Genomic DNA, 22,773 nt, shown 5'->3' with positions numbered 1-22,773 from the left:
GCTGATTGGGTCGGCGTGCATTCCCTTTAACCCGGCCAGTGTGGACCCTAATCTTAGGACGGACTCCTATAAAGAAAAAAAAAAAAAACCGCTATAAAAGGATTCTGCCTGGAGCCGCTATAAAGAAAAAAATAAAAAACCTAGGGTTTCGATTGTGCAAGGGAAACGGAGTTTCTGGTTGCACTTCGGACGAGCGTGGGAGATAGTTAGTCTTTATCTTCTGTTTCTTTGTTTATCTGATATTTGCGAAGAGAATCCAAGCCAACCTCTTTGAATGGTTCTCAGTTCCTTAGGATTTCTAATTGTTTTTCATTATTTAATTTTTAATTTTTTTTTTCAAGGTACTGTTTTATGGGAGGTAAAGAAGAGATGCGCATATTTGTCGGGGGTTTGTCATGGGATACCTCGGAGCGGCAGCTCCAGGATGCATTCAGCCGTTTTGGCAAAGTTATCGAGGCTCAGGTAGGGCCTCGTTATCACTCTTGATATTTAGTTATGAAAAGTTTTTTTTTTTTTTAATACGTGGAAGTGACAAAAATTACCGATTCATGTTCTAGCTCTTATGGACCTTAATTTGGAGTACAGGAGTAGACTCTTTTTTCCTGTATACATGATAAACCGTTGAATGAATTTTGCTGGATAACTGTGCTAGAAACCTATGTCAATGTTATGATTTACTCAATGATTTAAATCATTATTTTGAATAGCTTTATTGTTTTTACCGACAGAGTCAAAGGTCTAAGTTAAATTTCGAAAAATACTACTCAGGGTTTTCGTGAAACAGAGAATATTGCAAGTTTGAGTCATTTGAGAGGATATGTAAAAAATTAACTGGTTGTGTTAATAGCTGCCACTGTTCTGTATATCTTGAAGTGATGCATTATGCTGGTTGCTCAAGTGATTGACAATAAATTTTGATTTGTGATCAAGTATATCTGTATTTTGAGCATTTCATCCTGAATTCATTGAGTATGCATAACATCACGTTTATTTTTTTCTTGTCTGTTTTTTCTCTCAATTATATTAATTCTCTCTCTTTTTTCTTTTGCCTTTGTCTTCTTAGAATGATGCTTATGATCTCTTGGGATGTTTTAGATGGTTTTTATTGAGAGATATTGGTCAGTTGGATACCAAGTTGCTAGTGATCGATATCATTTGTGTGATGATGTTTTATTTGGATGTTTGCATTCTGAGATGCTCAAGCTGAGTAGTATCTGCAAAAGGAATTTAGTTTGGGGCTTGTTAGATATGTTTAGTTTTTCCAAAGATGCGGCCATGGTAGGTACAACTTTTTTGGCATGGTTATGGTTTTTCGAATGTAGCTTTCTGCGGAGAGCTATCTGTCAAGCGAAAATTTCATGTGTGATATAGCAGTTGGTAGCCCTGACAGCAAGGCAAGAGCCATGTGGGTTTGGGAAAAGTAAAGGTTGCTGTGTGTGTATTTTTCCTTTCTCTTGCACAGGTTCCAGAAGGCATATCTATCACTAAAAGTGACATTTCGTGATTGCTGTGTGGGGATTCTTCTTAGTGACTTGTTTGATCATCAAGTGTTTTGTGGTGCAGTGTCTGTAAGCCAGTGAACATTGTTTTTTGGGGGGGGACTTTGCTTTTGGTAGTTTTGCTAGGGCAAGAGTTTACATGCTTGGCCAGCATTCTGTCAGTCATGCAGAAAGTTCTGGTAGTAGTTGTTGGACAGACAGATCAAGACATCTGTGTGCATAGCAGAGTATCAGCTGCACAATTCCTGCAAGGAAATGCCCCTAAAGATTTCTGTCTGCTGGAGTGCTCGGTGATTGCTGCATGTTATGTGAAAGATCCAGATCCCCTTTTTTGCTTAATGAGTATATTTTGGATTTGCACTTGCATGTTGCTATTATCTCAAATTTTTACCTGCAAAATTACTTTGGTGAATAATTTGTGCGTGTAAAATTTTTTTCCGTGATTCCTCATCCTTATTTTCCATAAGGTGAACCTCGTTAGTGTGAGAACAATCTTTATGAGTTGCTTCTGGCAACTGCAGTGCTCTGTGGGCAACTGAGATAATAAGCTTTCAAGCATTGAATGCAGAGCCTGATTTAGTCCAATGAGTTACATCCACTTGCATACAGCAGGACGGCCTTGTCTCTCTTTGGTCATGGATATATTTGTCTCTACATTAACTACTCTGTGGACTGCAGTAGCTTTTTTATTTCTCTGCTGTTTGAAGTTGCTGAAAATGTGAGAATCATCAAATTGAGTTAAACTAAGTGTTCTCTCTGCATGTGTCAAGAGTGAAGAATTGTTTCCAGCTGTTTGAGACTTATGGTACTGGCTGTCTTCAAGAGAAAACAAAAATAAAAGGAAGACTGGAGGAACATGGTGTTGGATGTGTATTGTAATGAAAGGTCTCCAGCTGCATTTGAAGGCAGATCAGCCATGTAACCATTGTGATGGTGTTTCATCTGGGCGGATGAGAATTCCTAGTTGATGACCCAGAGATTCTTTACCCCATTCTTTCATGGAGTTGAACAGAATGCCTAGCTAGTTTTATTTGGATGTTTGCATTCTGAGATGCTCAAGCTGAGTAGTATCTGCAAAAGGAATTTAGTCTGGGGCTTGTTAGATATGTTTAGATTTTCCGAAGATGCAGCCACGGTATGTACAACTTTTTTTGGCACGGTTATGGTTTTCCGAATGTAGCTTTCTGCAGAGAGCTATCTGTCAAGCGAAAATTTCATGCGTGATATAGCAGTTGGTAGGCCTGACAGCAAGGCAAGAGCCATGTGGGTTGGGAAAAGTAAAGGTTGCTGTGTGTAGGGTTAATGATCACCATTGGAGTTTGGCAAAATTCTGTTTATCCCATCTTAAGAGCATTTAATAATCTCATTCCTTTTCTATGTTTACTATTATTATTATTATTATTATTATTTTAAAAAACTCCTGAGTGTTGGTTTTTAATTTGTATTTATACTTAAACGTCAACCTTCTTGTCAAGTTTTTGTTGAAGTGGAGAATCGATTGTGCAATGTCATCTCTAATAGACAGCATGCCATGCTTTTTGTCAGATAAGAGTGGCTACGTTTACGTATACTCTTACTTCTGAATACCCAGCTACTTTCAAGTATAAATTATCTAGTCTGGAGATAATATGTGGACAGTGACAATCGAAGCCCACTGTTGACCCTCTGTTGGTTTTGTGTCTTTATCATCAAGTTGAGCTTGGCAGACTTCGTGCAGCTTGTATTATTTGAGCACTGCTGTTATTTGACAAGTTAGCCTCTTTGCCCTATCTGGAGGGATCAAAACTGGTTAGAAGAATCTGTGAATGTCTTTCTGCATTGCAGAACTTTTACCAGAGAACTGCCTTGTCAGATTTTGTGCCAAGGTGCATTGAACTCTGAATGCAATGCATACTGTGGAATTGAGATGCATATTGAGACCCAATGCAAATATAGAGAGGGCTATTTGCCTAGTTTTCAGCAAGATGTGACTATGGATCTTGTGGTTCTTTTTGAGTGCTGACTAAGAAGTGGTTGAACATGAAGTCGTGCACATGATTACTGGGTCAAATTTATCTGCAGTTAAAGCAATTGTTGGATGGTTTTTTGCTGTTACAAGTTACCAAAAATTTGGCAATTTTGATCAAGCCCTTACTCATATCAACAAAGTATAATGCATTCATGGTTCTAAATTGCTATGGCAAACATTGCATTTTGATTCTGAATAGGTATGTTATTTTTTTGTCTATGTTCTTAATAGTGGAGGGTCCTTATTGACATTTAAGTTGCTTTGTAGTTAGGTTGACTGTATTTTAAATTTTAAATATCCTTTCATATCTTTTAATAAGACATGTAATCCCAATGGCATGTGACCTTCTGTGCTGCTGCTAGTTCTATTGAAGTATGCGAATTTTTTTGTGCTGGAGGTTTGACATACTTGTTTAATGCAACCACTATAAAAAGTATTTAGAAGAGCTGTCTATATGTGCTGAACTGCCATTGCTTTTCATTTTTCCTTCCATCATGTATTGAAGAAAATGAAAAAGGAAATTACTTTTTTCTTTGTTGTTTTAGTTTTTTGTATCTCGTGTTGTTATAATGTTTTAGTTGCTTAGTTTCTGGTGTTATAAGACTTTTAGAGAAATGGTGGGTCACACTTTCCAAGAATTGGTGAATCGTAAGAAGTGTTAAACTTCTTGGCTTTGATGATTTTTATCTAGAAGACATGTACATAGAAGAAGAGGTGATTTATAATCTAAGTTAGTGGATGATTCATGTGCTGTTAGTGGTGAGTGAAGTTAGTTCCACATGCCCCTCATTGTCTTTTTTTTTTTTTTTTTTTGGAAAGGGCCAGAAGGTCACAAAAGACTAGGTCAAAAAATTGTACTGGGAAATTATTCATGGTAGTGACAGTAGTAAGTGGTCTATATTAAAAAATACTCAGTGAACCCTACACTTTGTGTTTCCCAAATAGTGAAGAATTTGCATGTGTATTGAAGTTTGATATATTACTAAGCTAACTATTTCATGGTATGGTATACTTGCTAAAATAGATTGCATCGAGAGGAAGGTCACGTGGAAAACAATTTGAATAAACTGCATTCAGTTGACCATAGCATTAACTTTTTGCTTGCAATGGTAGACTTGCCTATATAAGTGCATGTAGACAAAGCTGATACATTACTATTTGAATTGTTTGTATTGAGTCCATTGCTAAAGCGTTAACTCAAATCTTTGTCATCATACGCTCTTTTTACACCAATACTTGAGATCTGAAAGACTCAATTAAGTTCTGAACCCTGTCCAAGAAAACTATTGAGCTGCTCTGGTCAAGTAATTATCTTCCTCATATTTATTGTTGCCTGCTGTCTGCTCTTGTATTCTTAGAATCTATTCTTGTGTAGATCATGCTGGATAGGGATACAGGACGTCCTCGTGGGTTTGGCTTTGTGACCTTTTCAGACCAAAGGGCTATGGAAGATGCTATCAGCGAGATGCATGGGAGGGAGCTTAGTGGTAGGGTGATATCTGTCAATAAAGCGCAGCCTAAGCTCAGCTCTGCTGATGATGATGACTATGGTGGGGGTGGTGGGTACTCTGGCAGTGGAAGAAGCAACTATGGTGGTGGTGGAGATAGGGGGTTAGGTCGAAGTGATTGCTTCAAATGTGGTCGCCCAGGGCATTGGGCACGTGAATGCCCTTCAGGCGGCGGTGGTGGTGGTGGTGGTGGTGGTGGGGGAGGTCGGTTCTCATCCCGTTCTAGATTTGGTGGTGGTGGTGGCCGGGGGGATCGCTTTGGAGGTGACCGTTTTAATGATCATTACATTGATGATCGCTATGATGGTTCTGCTGGTGGGGGGCGGTATGGGGATAGAGATAGGATTGACAGCAGAGACAGGTACAGTGGGGGTGGAGGCCGTGACCGGTATGCAGGAGATCGTTACCCTCCTGGTGGAGACCGTTTTGCTAGTGATCGCTATGGGGGGACAGATAGGTACCCTCAGAATGGATATGGCAAGGGGAGAGGTGGTTATGATCGGGATGGAGGTCCAAGGAGTGGTGGCAGTGACAGGTATGGTGGTGGTGGTGGTGGTCCTACACGATATGACGGTGGGGGCTACAGGGAAAGGCCAGGGCCCTATGATCGTCCAAGCAGGGGCGGACGTCCATCTTCCTATGATGATCGATATTAAAAGTTAAGACTACTCAAAAAGTTTGTTCACAAGATCGTAGGTAGGTTACCTTGTTTTAGTTAGCTACATGTTACCCCTTGGAGTTTTACAATGGATGGTTCGTTCGTCTGTTTAACATATTTTGGTCCGTTTTCGTCTGGATGGAGGAATTATTTAAGAAATGGTATCAGTTGTTAAGAATTAGTTGTGCATGTAACATATTGAAACGTGTTACTTTTTTTTTTTTTTATCGGTTACAGATATTATCCCCTAACCATTCTCACTTTGTTTTGCCGTTCAGTCATGCTATGTGAATCTGATTTTCTAATGTGAGTAAATTTACGTTCCAAAGATCGCCATTTTTTTCCTTTTGATAAGCAAAGATCACCAAAATGTCGAAGAAGGCTCCTGTAATTGATTAGGAAAATTTGGAAGAACGACTCTGTATTGGCGTTCGTATAAGTGATGGCATTGGATTGCAATCGAACTGGTTGTTCTTAATTTAGTATCCCTGTAGTGATTGAGTAACTCATTAGAGGAGTCCATTTCCTGACATTAAATATTACAAAGTGAGAATAATGCAGTGTTTTCGGTATTTGTTGGTGCACCTTGCGAAGAACAATGGAGGCCAATTTTCTTTCCAGTCTTACTTCAAGGTTCCATTTAATCCTCTGGATCCAAATAATGACACGAACGACTTTGTTGATGGAAGTGGATTTAGCCATACTTAAAAATACTTAATGAAAGAATAGACAATAAAGGAACTAAGCTCAAATTCAAGTTCCATTATCCAAATGATCATTTACACGTTCCCAAATAACATTTGCTGGCTTTCTATTTTTACCTGCTTCAAGATGGGAAAATTCCAGGAACTCGAGGAAGAGCTGGGATGTCCGCCACTTTAATCTCGTTCCTGTAAACCCGTATGACCAGTTGTGAAAATGTCCAAATTTGAGTATTGACCCTCGAAGACATTCTCATCCATTTCTGTTCTTGTGGTATTTATTCTCCCATGGAACGGGAAAATAAGCCGGTGATGTATCTCATTCTGTGAATCTTTACTCTTTCTTGCTTGCGAGACGCAGAGAAGGCAACTGAAGCGTGGGAAAATCAGAGCTAGTCGACGGCAGCCATGGCTGCGCCAAGTGGGTTGATGTTGGCGCTGCAGGTTATCAAAGGGCGATGGTTCATGGTCTTCGCCTGTTTGCTGATCATGGAGGTCGCAGGCGCGAGTTACATTTTCGGCATCTATTCAGAGGAGATTAAGAAGAAGTTAGGCTATAACCAGCAGACATTGGGCACGATAAGCTTCTTCAAGGATCTTGGTAGCAACCTCGGCGTCGTCTCTGGTCTCATCCAGGAGGTGTCGGCGCCATGGCTGGTGCTCTTGATGGGCGCCGGAATGAACTTGTCTGGGTACCTCATGATTTGGCTGGCGGTCACCGGTCGCACGGCCACCCCTCAGGTGTGGCAGATGTGTCTGTACATTTTCCTGGGATCAAACTCCCAGGCCTTCGCCAACACAGGAGCCCTCGTCACCTGCGTAAAGAACTTCCCTCGGAGTCGAGGCGTCGTGCTGGGTCTCCTCAAGGGTCTCATGGGTCTCAGCGGCGCCATCCTCACGCAGCTTTACCACGCATTCTATGGAGACGATGCCGAGGCTCTCATCCTCCTCATCGGGTGGCTGCCCACCGCCATTTCTATTTTCTTCGTTTTCTCGATCAGAGAAATAAAGGCCTCCCGGATACCGAACGAGATAGAGGTGTTCTACAAATTCCTCTATATTGTCCTTGTCCTCGTCGCTTATCTCATGACGATCATTATTATCCAGAAAGAGATCAAGTTCTCCATGTTGAAATACCAGATCAGTGCTGCCATCGTTATGGTGTTGGTCTTCCTACCCCTCGTTTTGGTCATCAAAGAGGAGTTGTCCATTATCAGAAACACGAACCAGTCTACTGCGAATGCCGACTCAGCATCCATAAACGTTGAAATCGAAAAGCCGCGATCCTTAGCGAAATTATCATCGGCCGCTTCTGCTTCTGAAGAGCAGCAAAACAAGACTGCTATGGCCCGAATCCTCGATGCATTCAGACCCCCACCCAGAGGGGAAGACTACACAATCCTCCAAGCTCTCGTGAGCTTAGACATGATTACTCTATTCATCACATCAATATGCGGGATCGGTGGGACATTGGCCGCCATGGACAATCTGGGTCAGATCGGAAGATCTTTGGGTTACCCTCCTCACGGCGTCAGCACCTGTATCTCTCTCATGAGCATCTGGAATTGCCTGGGCAGGCTGACATCCGGCTTCGTCTCAGAGACCTTGCTCAACAGACACAAAGTGCCTAGACCTCTGATTCTAACCATCGTCCTTCTCATCGCTATCGTGGGACATCTCCTCATTGCATTCGCTCCACCCGAGTCCCTCTACATTGCGTCCGTCATCATCGGCTTCAGCTTCGGTGCCCAGTGGCCATTACTATTCGCCATCATTTCTGAGATCTTTGGCCTCAAATACTACTCCACCTTGTACAATTTCGGCGGCATGGCAAGCCCGGTGGGTTCCTACATACTCAATGTTCTGGTCACGGGACAACTGTACGATAAGGTGGCCTTAAGGCAGAGGACTCAAACAGGCGTCATAACCCCTGAGCTGAACTGCACTGGTGTCGAGTGTTTCAAGCTCTCCTTCCTCATTGTAGCAGGAGTGACGGTTTTTGGAGCTGCAGTTTCCTGTATATTGGTGGCAAGAACCTTTTCATTCTATCGAAGGGATATCTACGCCAAGTTCAGAGAACCAACGGGCGAGGAGGTACAGAAGACTGAGATGGACTAGGGCTCAATCTCGAAGGACGTAGAGGATAGTAGCAAATAGAAACAAAGAAAGAAGAAGATACAAGAAAAAGTTTTTTTTTTTTTTTTAAAAGCAATTTTGTTGGAAGGCAGACCAAATCCGCTCTACCGAGTGCCTGTCTTGATTCAATTGGATTAATCCATGAAAGGATAGAGTCACATTCCATGAAACGCAGGTGAAGAGAGCTCCAGTCACGTCTCCAAAGCCAAAATGCGACGTGTCTGGTATTTTTGTTTGGATCCGTTGTTAAGGGAATTTTCCTAAAATACCCATTTAAAATAAATTATTTTCAAAAACACCCGCGTCATCAAAATATTTTTAAAACTATCCGACTTTGACCAGTCAAATACCTATGTGTGCAGTCAAAAGTAACACGTAAGCTTTGATTGCTTATGTGTCACCATGTCATCAGTGCAATAAACAAATATCGACACATCTCTGCCACATCATCTACCATATAAGCTGCCACATCATTAAATGAAAAAATTGAATAATTTTTTTTTAAAATAAAAAATCAGATACATTTTTTATTACCTAATATCTACAATATTGGACATTTATCTTTGGGAAAAATAATAAATTTTATGTCTCGAAGCCAAAATTAGAAAAACCAAAATTATTAATAATTTTGATTACTTAAAAGTAATTTGGTTTGTATATTAATTATTTGACAAATAAAATTTTAAAATTCTACTTAAAACCATGATAAATCTAATAAAAACCTATAGAAATGAAAATAATATGATTAATCATGTTAACATATTAATTAATATATATTAAATTATTTTCAAGCAAGTATTTTTAAACTAAATCATCACTATTTATAAAGAGAGGCTTTTTTTACTTGCATACGGAGAAAGAATATTTATAAAATGAAATTTATTAAATAAATAATAAAATGGTAAATTAATAAATATTTACAAAATATTAATATTTTTATTTATGTTACTTTTTTATAACAGAATAAAATAGTAAAATAAATAATTAGTTATAATTACCACCCTTAGCGAATCGAGCCTACAGATTGAAAAGGGTTTAGTGAAGTCTATGAAGGTTAAAATATTGAACAGAACAATAGATCGGATTCCGTCGTTTTTAAGGATTGGAAAACGTCATGCAATAAAACACTATTCATCCATTTGAACTACCATGACTGATCTCATCACATTTGAAATGTTCAAAGCAAGGTTTGTCGCCAAAGGATATACTCAAACCTACAGGATCGATTATATGGAGACATTCACATTAGTAGCCAGGACCAATACTGTTTGGATTCTACTATCTCCGGTTGTGAATCTTGACTGATCCTTTTATCAGTTTGATATTAAAAATGCATTTTTGAACGGAGATCTCCGAGAATAAGTATATATGAAATTATCTCCTGGATGTATTATGTAAACCAAAGGATGCAAACAAGTATCAGATATAATCAAAACAACTCAGATCATACTCTCTTCCTAAAATCTAACAAAGAGGTCATCACAACTCTTATTGTGTATGTTGATGATATGATAGTAATTGGGAATGATCTAGAAGAAAATAAATCATTGCCAGAGAGTTTGAAATGAAAGATCTTGGCTACTTAAAATATTTTCTTGGTATTGAAGTGTCAAGATCAAAGGAAGAAAATTTTCATTTCAACGAAAATATGTTTTGGACTTGTTGAAGGAAACTGGTAGGATAACATGCAGTCTAGTCAGTACTCTATAAAGAAAATCTAAAACTGGGAACATATTTAGATCAAGTCCCTGCTAACAGAGATTAGTCAAAAGGTTAATGTATCTTGCACATACTAGACTAGATTTAGCTTATGTACTAAGTGTGGTTAGTCAATTTATACACTCTCCAAGTGAAGAACATAAGAATGTCGTCAACGTATCTTGCGCTACTTGAAATCATCTCCAGCGAAAGAAATTTTATTTAAAAAATGAGGGGATTTGAAAATTGAAGGTTATACCGATGTCGATTGGGTTGGGTCAATAGAGAATCGATGATCTATATCTGGATATTTTACATTTGTAGGTGAAAATTTGGTCACTTGGAGAAGTAAGAAATAAGAGGTGGTGGTTAGATCGTCAGCTGAAGTCGAATACAGGGGAATGGCCAAGGCAATATGTGAATTATTATGGATAAAAAATATCATACAAGAGTTACACATTGAGCAGACAAGTCCTATGAAATTATACTGTGATAGTAAGGCAGCATGTGATATTGCCCACAACCAAGTCCAACATGATAGAACTAAACATGTCGAAGTTGATAGGTACTTTATTAAGGAAAAGTTAGAAGCAAGAATCATTGAAATCCCTCATGTTCGGTCTCAAGATCAGCTTGCTGATGTGCTGACCAAGGCAGTATCTTACCGAAGTTTTAACAATTGTCTCGACAAGTTGGGCATGAGTATTAAGATTTCTTCCCTTACGAAGAAAAATAATTTTGCCTTCTCAATACATATTCTGTAATCTCTGTAATTACGTGATTTTTGTTAATCACTCTTAAACTATCCATGTATAGTTTATAAAACGGCTATTTAAGTCGACGATGTGAATGAGAAAATATGAAAGAAATTGAAGTCTTATTTTTAAGTCTGAGTTCCTCTAAGGCTATGTCAGTCTAGATATTTTTTCAATCCTTGATTAACAATTTCTCCACCATTGTCACTGTAGAGAGTTTGTATTGTAGAAGGGTACTGAGTGGCTATCATTCTGTTAAATTGTTTGAACAACGAACTAACTCCACTTTTTGATTTGATTAAGTCAATCCAAGTCATACGGGTGTGATCATCAATAAAGGAAACAAACCATCGTTTATCACTAAGAGAGGCTATATTTGCTAGACCCCATACATCAAAGTGGATAATCATAAAATGTGTTGGACTCTTATTCATGCTTATTTGAAATGGAACATAATGGCTTTTAGCCAATTCACATACCTCACACTTAAGATTTGAAACAGATAATCTAACAAAGAGTTTTGGAAACAGTTTCTTTAAATAACTAAAGATGAGTGACCCAACCTTTTATGCCATAACCAAATCTCAGATTCTGTAGATTTATTCACGGAGAATGTTTGAGCTAACTGATGAGAACTCTCTGGCTTCAGATCAAGGTAATAGAGTTTTCCCCTTCTAATACCATAACCAATTGTCTTCCGAGTTCGAATGTCCTTAAACACACAACGGTTAGGCAGAGTGCCAGTTATTTGAGTCACTGATAATAAATTGACAACTAATACAGAATCAAGACTCAGATTTTTAGTGAGGGTGATGGAACCTTCTCCAATAACGTGAGGAGTACCATTTGTTGTAGATACGATATGTTATTCAGATGGTTTCATAATTTTAACATGATAATTATCAAATGTCATATGATCAGTAGCACCAAAATAAATTATCCATTCACTATTTCTACTAAGAGCAGAAGTATTAAGAACCTTACCAGATGTAGCAGAGGTGGAGGGTTCTGCTACTACAACGGAAACGTAATTATTTGGTTTAGCGTTCCCTTTGCGAGGCGCTTTGGTAGGATCCCACCATTCTGGATATCCAATAAGTTCATAACATTTTGACTTTTGTATGCCCAGTCTTACCACAATGAGTACAAATACGTTTTGGTTTTGATTCCTTCGACATGATGCAAGAAGATCGTTGGGTTGACCCGGTTTGGCCTTTAATTTTTGTTTGGCCTATCACTGGGTTGATCCGGTTTGGGTTTTGCTCCGGTCCGCTGGGTTGACCCGGTTTTGGGTCTCAGTCAGGTCCGAGTCCGGGTCGCTCGACGAATCAAATTCACGGGACCTAAGTTAAGAAATCGATTTTTTTCGTACTAGCGTCTTCGTTCACGGCGACGACAATGCAATGCGTCTCCTTCTTCGCTGGGCTGGTGGTGCGATCGTTGGCAGCGTTTGGAAGTTCTGTCAAAGTGGGGTGACGATGTCGGTGACGGAGATCAGTGACTTCGTTCACGGTGATGGCAGTGTAGTGCGTCTCCTTCTTCGCCGGGCTGGTGGTGCGATCGTTGGCAGCGTTAGGAAGTTCCGTCAGAGTGGGTGACGACATCGGCGACGGAGATCAGTGACTTTGTTCACGGCGATGGCAGTGTAGTGCGTCTCCTTCTTCACCGAGCTGGTGGTGTGGTCTTCCACGACATTTGAAAGTTGCGCTGAAGTGGGGTAATGGCGACGGCGAAAGAGATGAATTCAGGACAGAGTTGCTGCTTTGTTCTTTGGTGATGGTTCAATAGTTCACGGCAAAACAGAGAGTTGCTACTCTGTTCTTCGGTGACGGGAAGGAGAAGGAGAGAGATTCTCCTGTTCTAATACCAACTTAAGAATAAGAATTCAATTTCTTTCAACAAACTATATGCGGAGAATTTAAGAGTGATTAACAAAAATCAAGTAATTACAGAAATTACATAATATGTATTGAGAAGGTAAAAGTATATTTTTTTATCAGGGAAGAAATCTCAACCGTTGGAGAAAGGAACCGGAGAGAAGGTTGCAAGATTGTGGAGGGGTTCTTTTAATAGAAAGGGAGGGATATTAGTGTTAGTCCACAATGAACTTGAATTGAAGTGAAGAATTGAATTGAACTTAAATGAATTGATTCAACTTCAACTCATCCTTGGGTGTTAGTGTAGACGAGTTCAAGTGCACTGGAAAACAGATTCTAGTGTTAGTGCCCCAAATGAAAAGTATGATATAAACAAGAGAATGAGTAACCTTTTTATAATACACTGAAATAAAATATATACCTAAACAGATAATGTACCAAAATAAATATGGTTACTACACATATAAGTGATTTAACTTGTAATATTAAAATATGTTAATATCATAATTAATAAAAAACTATATTATATTACTTAATGATTATAGTTATTATAAATTTATACAATAATTATGTGTGACTAGAATAAATTATTAAAAATTAATAAAAAAGTAAAAAATAACATAAAAGCATATAGTAAATAAATAAATTATTTTGTAATAACATAAGAAATATTTTAACATTAAACTCACTAATTTAATATAGTAATAAAAAATAAATAAATAAATAAATAAATTAATATAATATATATATATATATATTTATCAATAACATAATATATATTTTTATGTATTAATAATTAATAATATAATGTCCCAAAATTTAAAACCATTGGTTTAATTAATTATAGCAATGAGATAATTAAACCAAAACAATTTATCAAATATTTATTTTAAAAACATTTTAATTATGACTATTAAATAACTAATTTAATATAGTACTTATAAAATAAATATATTAAATAAATAAAAATAATTATTTTATTAAAAAAATATAAATTATTATTCTTATTACGATGGTTTAGTTTTTCCTTAACTTAGGAAAAATTAAACCGTTGTCTTGCTCAACGGCGGGCCAGCAGGCAACGGCGACGGAGGCAGCGCTCCAACGGTATGCCGAGAGTGAGAAGAGAGGGGGGCCGAGGGTCGGCATCCCATGCTCTGCGACGGAGGTTGAGAGGGAGGAAGGCCGATGGGAGGGAGGGAGGGAGAAGAGAAAAAAATAAAAAAAATTGGCCAAATGATCGTGGAGGGGGAGGGGAGATAAGTTGGGAGGCCGAGCCAGGGGGAGGGGAGATAAGTTGGGAGGCCGAGCGTACTCTGCGACAGAGGACGAGAGGGAGGAAGACCAATGGGAGAGAGGGAGGGAGGGAGAAGAGAAAAAAAAAAGTTTTGGTCGAAGGATCGTAGGGGGGGGGAGAGCAACGTGCCATGCGCGATTCAATTGGTTGATTCGCAAAATAGGTAGGAAACCAAATTCTTTTTACTGAGAAAATGAAGTGATGTAATTTAACTTTTACACGATAGTATTTAATGAACTAAATAATGTGAGAGAATTCATGGATTAAACCCCCTAAGTCTGTAAGGTACGCGAGAGAAAGAACAGACATTTCAGCATTGGAAACATCCAATGTAGCATCATTAGTAACGAAGAATATTTGTCGAAGTATTGGAAACACCCAATATAGCATCATTAGTATTGAAGAATATTTGTCAAAAGACGCACTGCCTTTCTTCAATTCGTTCCCCGTGTGCACTTTCGTCCCCAGTATATAAAAGCGTTCGATTCATGTTCTGTTTCCTTCTGCTTTTCGGATTCGACGGGGGAATCGTTTTTGTAACGGTAGCGGTTTTGGAAGGAGACAGAGCATAAGAAAAAAATTAGGGAGGAAATGGATCCATTGAAGGAAGACGAAAAAGAGTACAGCTGGAGGGAGGTGAAGCTGCCGAATTTGATACCGGTCGTGGGGGAGCCGGAGCCGGAGCTGGAGAGAGAGACCGGAGAGAGGAGAAGAGGAAGAGACGTTCTGATAGCTATCGATCACGGTCCCAACAGCAAGCACGCCTTCGACTGGGCTGTCCTTCACTTTTGCAGGCTCGCCGATACAATCCACCTCGTCCATGTCGTCTCCAGTAAATCGCTCTGTCAGACCACTCTAATTCCCTTAAAATTTCCCCATTTTTGGTGCTTCTGATTGCTACCTCCTTACCTGTTTTCCAGGTTTGAAAAGCGAAATGGTTTACGACACGACGCAGGTTCTAATGGAGGAGCTAGCAGTGGAGGCCTTACAGGTCGCGATGGTAAGTTGAAATGTGGAAATCTTAAATTTTTTCTTGGTTTTGATTGTAGACTAGACGATTGATCAAGTGTCAGGTACAATTAATCTCTGTAGATTCAGAAATCTGCTGTTAAGTCGTCTGTGCATGCCTTCTTAATGGTTTTTTCGCTAGGTGAAAAGTGTGGCTCGGATCGTGGAAGGGGATCCAGGGAAGGCCATCTGCAAGGAAGCTGAAAGGTTAAAGCCTGTTGCTGTCGTTATGGGTAGCAGAGGACGGGGTTTGATCCAGAGGTATGATTGCTTTCTCGGAAGTGCTGAGCACTCTTCATATTACTGGGAATCCCCCCTAAATCCATCATTCTGAATCTTAAACTATGATTTGTCACAGAAGGCAAACCCTATCTAGGCATTAGAAAAAAAAAAAAATTGTTTTCTTGGATCTTAAAAACCAGCAAACTGGGGATAATTTTATGTCATTGTTCATTCTTGAATTGTTACTCGTGGGTCTCTTCTTGGATGAATTATAATTGTCCCTGATGAGTAAAAAAATATCCGATCTGTGCATGATCCTCTTCTTTAACATTAACAGATAATACAAGATTGGGTAGAGGATTCGACTATGTGCTAGAATTTCAATCGCATTCAACATAGCTGTCTGGCTGGAAGTTTGTCCAAACGGAGGATTGAATAATATTCGTGGATAGCTACAACTTTGTTTGTAGAAGATCATTGGATACCTGGACAACGTAGATAGAGGTGACTTGTGACAAGTAAATGTCAATTGCAGCACCTACCTTAGCTAGATTTTATGAACCACAGCTTTAAAAGAAAAAAAATGAGCTGCAAAGAATAGTTTACATTCCATTTTTGCAGTTCTTCACGTATGATAGACACATCATATGAGCTTTAATGTTATCTTCTTATTTGTACCTAAGCAATGAGTAGACTTCGTCATTGAATAATAGTCTTCTATGTTGTTGCTAATATGGAAATTGGATTCTGGCTCACAGCCTCTCGCTTTGATTTCAGCGTTTTGCAAGGAAGTGTTGGTGAATACTGCTTCCACAACTGTAAATCTGCTCCCGTTATAATTGTTCCTGGAAAAGTAACATATGGCTGAGTTCTGCTTCCCAGGGTTTGCTCTTCCTTTTTTATTCTTCCGATGGTCACTCTTTCTTTTCTGGGTTCCACAGGATCAGGAGAGTAATCAGTGTTGTAGTCTGCAGAATCAAAGAGAGTTGGGTGGATCTATATGAATTTGCTTTTCTTTGATTTGATTTTTAGTATCTTATGTATATTTGGTCTGACTTGTCCTTACCCATATGGATTTTCCCTTTGTAGTTAATGCTGCTAATATTTGTTTATGATTGGACCAATGATATAAAAACCATCTCCTCCTACGTCAATTTGGGTTTGACTGCCTGTTGACTCGAATTGACATCCATATGATCTAGGAAGTCTTTCTCCTCCCACTCTGCAAATAAGGGCTTTCACCTCTTTTATATGAAACTCCTTTAGTGGCTCTTGCACAATGGAGGACCCCTGGCCCTTTGGGCAGATAGAAGGTAGTCCAAGCAAAGTCTCTTCTAGCAGAAACGAGCCAACAATTTTTTCACTGGAAGAAGCTTAACTTCTTGTAGTGTTGGACACATTGTAAATGCTCTAAAAGAATAATGAACTTAGAATTATACCCAAATATAATTTAGATAAAATAACAAAAATGAAATTTTGGGTCCAACCAAAACAACCTAGGAAGCCATTTATATCAACAAGTACAAGTTCTAACCTACATGAGCTAACATATAGTTTTATATATGTGCCCTTTGAGATATGCCCCAACCAAGGAGAAATTCTTCTCTACTTTCTCACTCTCTGTCTTTTTAATGAGTTATCGTGGTTTAGAGATTACTACTGTTGTCTCTTTAGCCTTTTAGTTTCTTGAATTCCCTCTACATTTCCTCAACCAAGGCTCTCTTAGTATTACTCTTTAGTAGAGACCATGGGGTGGCATCTTCTTTTACTATTAGGTGGTCTTACAAATAGAAAAATTTTAAGGGACTAGGTTACATTGAGGCCACATCCTCACCCTTTTAATAAGTGAGGATAGAAACATTACAAAAAATTCATAGATTGTATAACACACAAAAGTTTAATATATTTTTCTATTTCTAAAGATTGTTCATGTATATGAAGTGTTTTTTTTATCCAAGTAACATATATATTGGAGGAAAATTGAACTGGTAAGGCAATTTTATGTAATTTTATTCGAATAAGGGTGATTTAGTAAATTCCAAATTTAAATTAAAAATATTGCTATTGGACCATATAAAGTATTTTAGCATGCATTTATGTATATATTTGTGAGAATTGTATTGATAAGGCTACTAATCAGGTAATTTGGATGAATGAGGGTATCTTGGTAATGTTCGTTAAAATTTAATAAATATTATAATTCAACCATATAAAGTGTTTCTACCCTTAGAGATATATGTATGTATATATCAAATATTATATCAATAAGGCTTTTAATCAGGTAATTTTAATCAAAATTCTTCATAATTGCAACTAGGCCAATTGCCTAGTTTTTAGCCCAAAATTATGTATTTTAGTAAAAAAAAAAAGGGTAACTCTATTGATAAGGTAATTTTGATCAATTAAAACTTGAGTTAATAGTTAATTTAACGGATTAGTGGATGCCCATTGATTAATAGCACTCCATCTATATTGGACATGATTTGACATCTAGATTAGTCATCAATTAATTGAAATGTTTAATAAAAGCCTAATGGATGATTCAATTTACTACTTAGACAAACCTCACATGCAAATTCAGTTATCTTCTTAGATATGAATTGACATATAGACGGATATGGATTAATTATTGAACTACTTGACCAATTCGACTGAAAGACTCCACTGAGGAGGTAGGATATTAAAACATAATATTTAATGTTCGAATAAGACACCATCAAGTATATGGATTAATGAACATGAATCGATAAATGGATTGTTATCAGTTAAACCTTCTAACCTTCTATTGTAAATGATTAATCAAAATTAAGAGATTTTTCAACTAATAACCACTAAAGTATAAATTAAATGAGATATAAATTGTAGGCTCAATAATGTAAGTATTCTGCTCTTATGCCCAAAATTTCTAAACAAATCTATATAAAATTCATAAAACGAAAACGGAAGCTAAAATATATTACCTCCAGCCATGATAGACAGATTCCAGGAAGTCTTATTGACGGAGAACACAAACTTCTTTTGCTAGAGGAGATCCATTTTCCCTACAACTTTTCAAACGCTTTTTCCATTAAAAGACAAGAAATTGTTCCTGCATATAAGAAAATGGAAGGTTTAAACAAAGCCGCCATCTCTGTGAGTGAGACGGTATTATGTGATTCAAAGGAGTTGAAAAAGAAAAAAAAGTCACCTGGGCATCTTTATAGGAATCTGAATCTCTAGTTCTAACAGATGATGTGAAGAGACTCGCAGTGAGCTATTACATCAACGACGGATAAAGCGATAATCATTGTCACTATCGCTTCCGGTTTCCACGCTCGAATTCAACGTCTTCATCTGTCATCTCCCTCTTTCCGACTCCAGAAAGCCAATACCAAGAAAGATTCAATTGAACGAACAAATTCTCTACTATCAATTTTTCACAGTAGGAAGGAATCTCCGTAATACAGAGCCAGTTAGAGATAACATAGCAGCTGTCCTCTACCCATTACTAAATCAGCTTCTCTTCGATAGTTATATGCCTTAAAGAAGCTTTAAACTACTCCAGATAAGACCCGTAAGTCAACTACGTATAAAGAAGCGAACATTAATGGTGACGATGTTCAATCTTTCGCTTGCGATTCTTCTCTGTTTAGTCGCGAGGTGTCGTCAGGAATCATAATTGGGTTCGTATGGACGCCTGGAACGTCTCTCCTGCAACAAGTCTAATAAAATTCGTATCACGGAGGAAGAATCCCAAGGGATACGGAAACGAGGCGAAAACATCTTTCATGTCTAAACGATCTTTGTTTACCAATTAATTGAATCTGGAACTGGGGAGATATATAAAAAATTCAACATAATAATAACAATAATAAATAAATAAATAAAAGAACAGGAACGAAGTCAAAGGTTCCTGGAGAGGCAGCAATCATATTTTCTGAACAGTAATTGAATTGGGCGAACTAATAAGGTTACTTACTATTAAATAATGCTGAGATCAAGATGAGCAATGACTGCTCAAGACTTGGAGATTAGTGCAACGTGGTTGTGAAAATCTTCAAATTCAAATGGGTATACGAAAAGATCCAGTTTAATCACCTCTTTTGATCACGATTGACCAAATGCAGTGATTGTTCATAATTTGTCTCATCAACTGAAGTGGGGTAAATTATTCTATTGACTTCATCTCATGTTTCCCCAGAACAAGAACTACCCATTTCTTTATCTGGTTTCTCCCAACAACCCACTTGTTCAGCAGTCCAGTTGCTACCCAGCTACGCTGCACGCTTCACTCTCTAGTCTCTTACAGAGAAACTGGTACCAGTAGCATCCGAGGCGGTGAAGCAACTTGATCAGTGCAGCCAAGAAGAAGAAAATTCAAAAGCTACTGTTTGGTAAAGACAAAAAATGGAAAGTCGGCATCATCATCTCCTTCGTTTTCTCTTCCACGATCTTTTTCTTGAATGATTGATAGGCACAACTGAACTGAAAGAGAAGTGTTGTAGCAGTTTTTCCATCATGTCTATTCATGGGCACGGAAGCAGATCGGGTAGTATCTCAGAAATATCGGCATTCCGTATGAAGAAAGAGACCTCTAACGCCTTGAAACCAATTCTAGTAATGTGTTAGCTGGTTAGGTCCATTCACATGTCGATTCTTTGTTCTTCAGAAAAGCAATCGGGCATTCTAACAATACAAAGTTTGCGAGCAGAGCAGGTTCTCGTTAGGCCAGTGTTTGGTTTCGTTCTTTCTGCATCAACCTCTGCTTCGGGGAAAAGACATGAGACAAGACCAGCTGGACAGAGATAAAGACTTCCCCGTTTTTGTGGGCCGAATGAGGTGGGAGGGTCAACGCCCGTGGGTTGCTGCTACTGGTATAATATTCTACGCACATTTTCTTCCAAATGGATCCGTTTTCTATCTAGAATGTATCGATCAATTCCGCCGACCGATGCTGTGTCCAACTGGTTGATTCAATGCTATTTGTGTGGCTTTTTTTGGTTTTTCATGCACAATTGATGTGCAATGCTTGAGGATGTGAACATATAGTTGCGTCATTGCTGCCTCTTAGGAGTAAGAATCAAAGACGTTAGTTCTGCTGTGAAAATTTATATGATAATGGTAATGTAGGAGTTAAGAAAACTACTCTGGAGCTTTTCCTCCCAGTCAACGATTCCTTGGGCAGACGTGAATTTTGAAGTTCCAGTCCCAACCGCCACACCCGGATTCTACCCTTTTCCCTGTTTGTTTATATATTTCTGCTCTCCTTCTACCAGCCGTAGCAGAATTATCTCTTTAGCCCATAGTCAGAGAGAAAAGCGGAGAGTGTGAGAGAGAGTTATGGTGATGGCACTCTCCGACGGCCTGGCCGGCGGCGATATGTTACGGTTGTCTGTGCGACTGGTACAGGGCAGATGGTTCATGGTGTTTGCTTCTTTTCTGATCATGTCCGCCGCGGGTGCCACTTACATGTTCAGCATATATTCCCAGGACATCAAGGAGTCGCTGGACTACGACCAGCAGACGCTCAACACACTCAGCTTCTTCAAGGACCTCGGTGCCAACGTGGGTGTCATCTCCGGCCTCATCAATGAGGTCACCCCGCCGTGGGTCGTTCTTGCCATCGGCGCCGGGATGAACCTCTTCGGTTACCTCATGATCTGGCTTGCCGTCACCGGTAGGATTGCTCGGCCGCACGTCTGGCAGATGTGTCTCTACATCTGCGTCGGCGCAAATTCTCAGTCCTTCGCCAACACGGGCGCTCTCGTCACCTGTGTCAAGAACTTCCCTGAGAGCCGCGGAGTCGTCCTTGGGCTTCTCAAGGCTTTTGTCGGACTAAGTGGCGCTATCATCACGCAGCTCTACTATGCCCTCTATGGGAACGATTCTGAAGCCATTATTTTGCTCATCGGCTGGTTGCCTGCTGCAATTTCCATGGTCTTCTTGTACACTATTCGGATAATGAAAGTTGTTCGGCAACCAAATGAACTCAAAATCTTCTACAACTTCCTCTACATCATTCTAGTTCTCGCCGGGTATCTCATGGTAGTTATCATAATGGAGAAGCAGTTGACCTTCTCCGCCCCGGAGTACCGAGCCAGTGCTGCTGCAGTCATCGTCTTGCTCCTCTCTCCACTTGCGGTGGTGATCAAGGAAGAAGTTTCCTTGTGGAGAATCAGGAACCAAGAGATAAAAAATCCGAACCCGGTGTCTGTCAAAATAGACAAGCAACCACCGGCTGTAGTGGCTCCTGAAACTTCTTCGTCGGCCCCTTCTTCTTCTGCTGAACTACCAATGTCTCAGAATCCAGTGAAGTCTGTTGTTGCCCGTCTTGCCTTTACCTTCAAATCACCCGACAGAGGCGAGGACTACACAATTCTTCAAGCGCTCGTGAGCATCGATATGCTGATTCTCTTCTTCGCCACGATCTGTGGAGTCGGGGGAACTTTAACTGCGATCGACAACATGGGTCAGATAGGGAAGTCGCTCGAGTACCCGAAGAAGAGTATCGGTACCTTCGTGTCTCTCATCAGTATATGGAATTGCTTGGGAAGACTAGCTTCCGGCTTCGTCTCAGAAATTCTCTACACCAAATACAAAGTCCCTAGACCCCTGATACTCACTCTTATCCTTCTCCTCTCTTGCGTGGGCCACCTTCTCATCGCCTTTGCTGTACCCAATTCGCTCTACGTTGCCTCGGTCATCATCGGCTTCTGTTTTGGTGCTCAGTGGCCGCTTCTCTTCGCCATTATTTCTGAAATCTTCGGTCTGAAATACTATTCCACCCTATACAATTTCGGGTCTGTAGCAAGCCCAATAGGTTCTTACATACTTAACGTCAGAGTCGCTGGACATTTATACGATAGAGAGGCTATGAAGCAGCAGAGCATTACCCACAAAACCAGAGAAGACATGGACTGCGTTGGGTCACAGTGCTTTAAATTATCGTTCATCATAATCACGGCAGCAACCATGCTAGGAGCAATTGTCTCCATAATTCTGGTAATGAGAACAAGGAAATTCTACAGAAGTGATATATACGCCAAGTTCCGAGAGGCGGCAGAGGTGGTGGGAGAGTCTGAGATGAGAAGTGTGGCTGCGGGAAATGGTAGTGTAGATACAGAGAGAGAAGACGAAAACGCAGCCTCAAAACCAAAGTCAAGGTTTGTTGCAGAATGAAAGAAAGAATCGGAGGAACTGAGGCAAAGAAAAAATAATGCTATATTTTACGAAGAAGAAATTACTCCTGAACCTGATTTGTACATTTTTTGTTTTATCACTGTTAGTTGCATGCTTGCTAGAAAAATACTGATTTCTGCTCTCTTTTGTTCTTTTCCCTCTTCTGTCACTCGGCTGTCACCCCCATTGCACATGGTCATTAATTGGTTCAAGACCTCCAGGTGCTGCTCTCCTCCCATGGTGATCAC

The 22,773-nt window shown here is 39.3% G+C and overlaps 4 protein-coding genes across 5 annotated transcripts; all 4 read left to right on the top strand.

Moving 5' to 3' along the window:
* Positions 1-90: 90 nt before the first annotated feature.
* On the top strand, positions 91-5,893 carry LOC137946028 (glycine-rich RNA-binding protein RZ1C-like). Its single transcript, XM_068792184.1, has 3 exons — positions 91-205; positions 342-462; positions 4,883-5,893. The coding sequence occupies exons 2-3, from the start codon at positions 352-354 to the stop codon at positions 5,669-5,671; spliced, it is 900 nt and encodes a 299-aa protein (XP_068648285.1). The 5' UTR covers positions 91-205; positions 342-351; the 3' UTR covers positions 5,672-5,893.
* Positions 5,894-6,782: 889 nt separating this feature from the next.
* On the top strand, positions 6,783-11,560 carry LOC137946876 (protein NUCLEAR FUSION DEFECTIVE 4-like). The gene is made up of 2 exons (XM_068793161.1): positions 6,783-8,475; positions 11,508-11,560. The coding sequence occupies exons 1-2, from the start codon at positions 6,783-6,785 to the stop codon at positions 11,558-11,560; spliced, it is 1,746 nt and encodes a 581-aa protein (XP_068649262.1).
* Positions 11,561-14,581: 3,021 nt separating this feature from the next.
* On the top strand, positions 14,582-16,387 carry LOC137945865 (universal stress protein PHOS32-like). 2 transcript variants are annotated; one of them, XM_068791935.1, is made up of 4 exons: positions 14,582-14,969; positions 15,058-15,137; positions 15,288-15,406; positions 15,705-16,100. In XM_068791935.1, exons 1-4 carry the CDS (start codon positions 14,729-14,731, stop codon positions 15,706-15,708), a joined length of 444 nt encoding a protein of 147 aa, XP_068648036.1. In that variant the 5' UTR covers positions 14,582-14,728; the 3' UTR covers positions 15,709-16,100. The 2 variants fall into 2 exon arrangements, with proteins under 2 accessions (XP_068648036.1, XP_068648035.1); XM_068791934.1 differs by lacking the exon at positions 15,705-16,100 and adding an exon at positions 16,145-16,387 and having other exon boundaries at positions 14,585-14,969.
* A 4,225-nt stretch (positions 16,388-20,612) lies between these two features.
* On the top strand, positions 20,613-22,525 carry LOC137946875 (protein NUCLEAR FUSION DEFECTIVE 4-like). The gene has a single exon (XM_068793160.1). It carries the CDS (start codon positions 20,687-20,689, stop codon positions 22,523-22,525), a length of 1,839 nt encoding a protein of 612 aa, XP_068649261.1. The 5' UTR covers positions 20,613-20,686.
* The last annotated feature ends 248 nt before the right edge of the window (positions 22,526-22,773 follow it).

Source organism: Aristolochia californica, unplaced genomic scaffold, assembly GCF_029961685.1.
Source record: "Aristolochia californica isolate CCGP_79_NKW_82.1479 unplaced genomic scaffold, dmAriCali1.0.hap1 SCAF_12, whole genome shotgun sequence".
NCBI classification, from domain to species: Eukaryota; Viridiplantae; Streptophyta; class Magnoliopsida; order Piperales; family Aristolochiaceae; genus Aristolochia; species Aristolochia californica.
The sequence above is the reverse complement of the archived record's forward strand: the minus strand, read 5'-3'. Positions and strand labels throughout refer to the sequence as shown.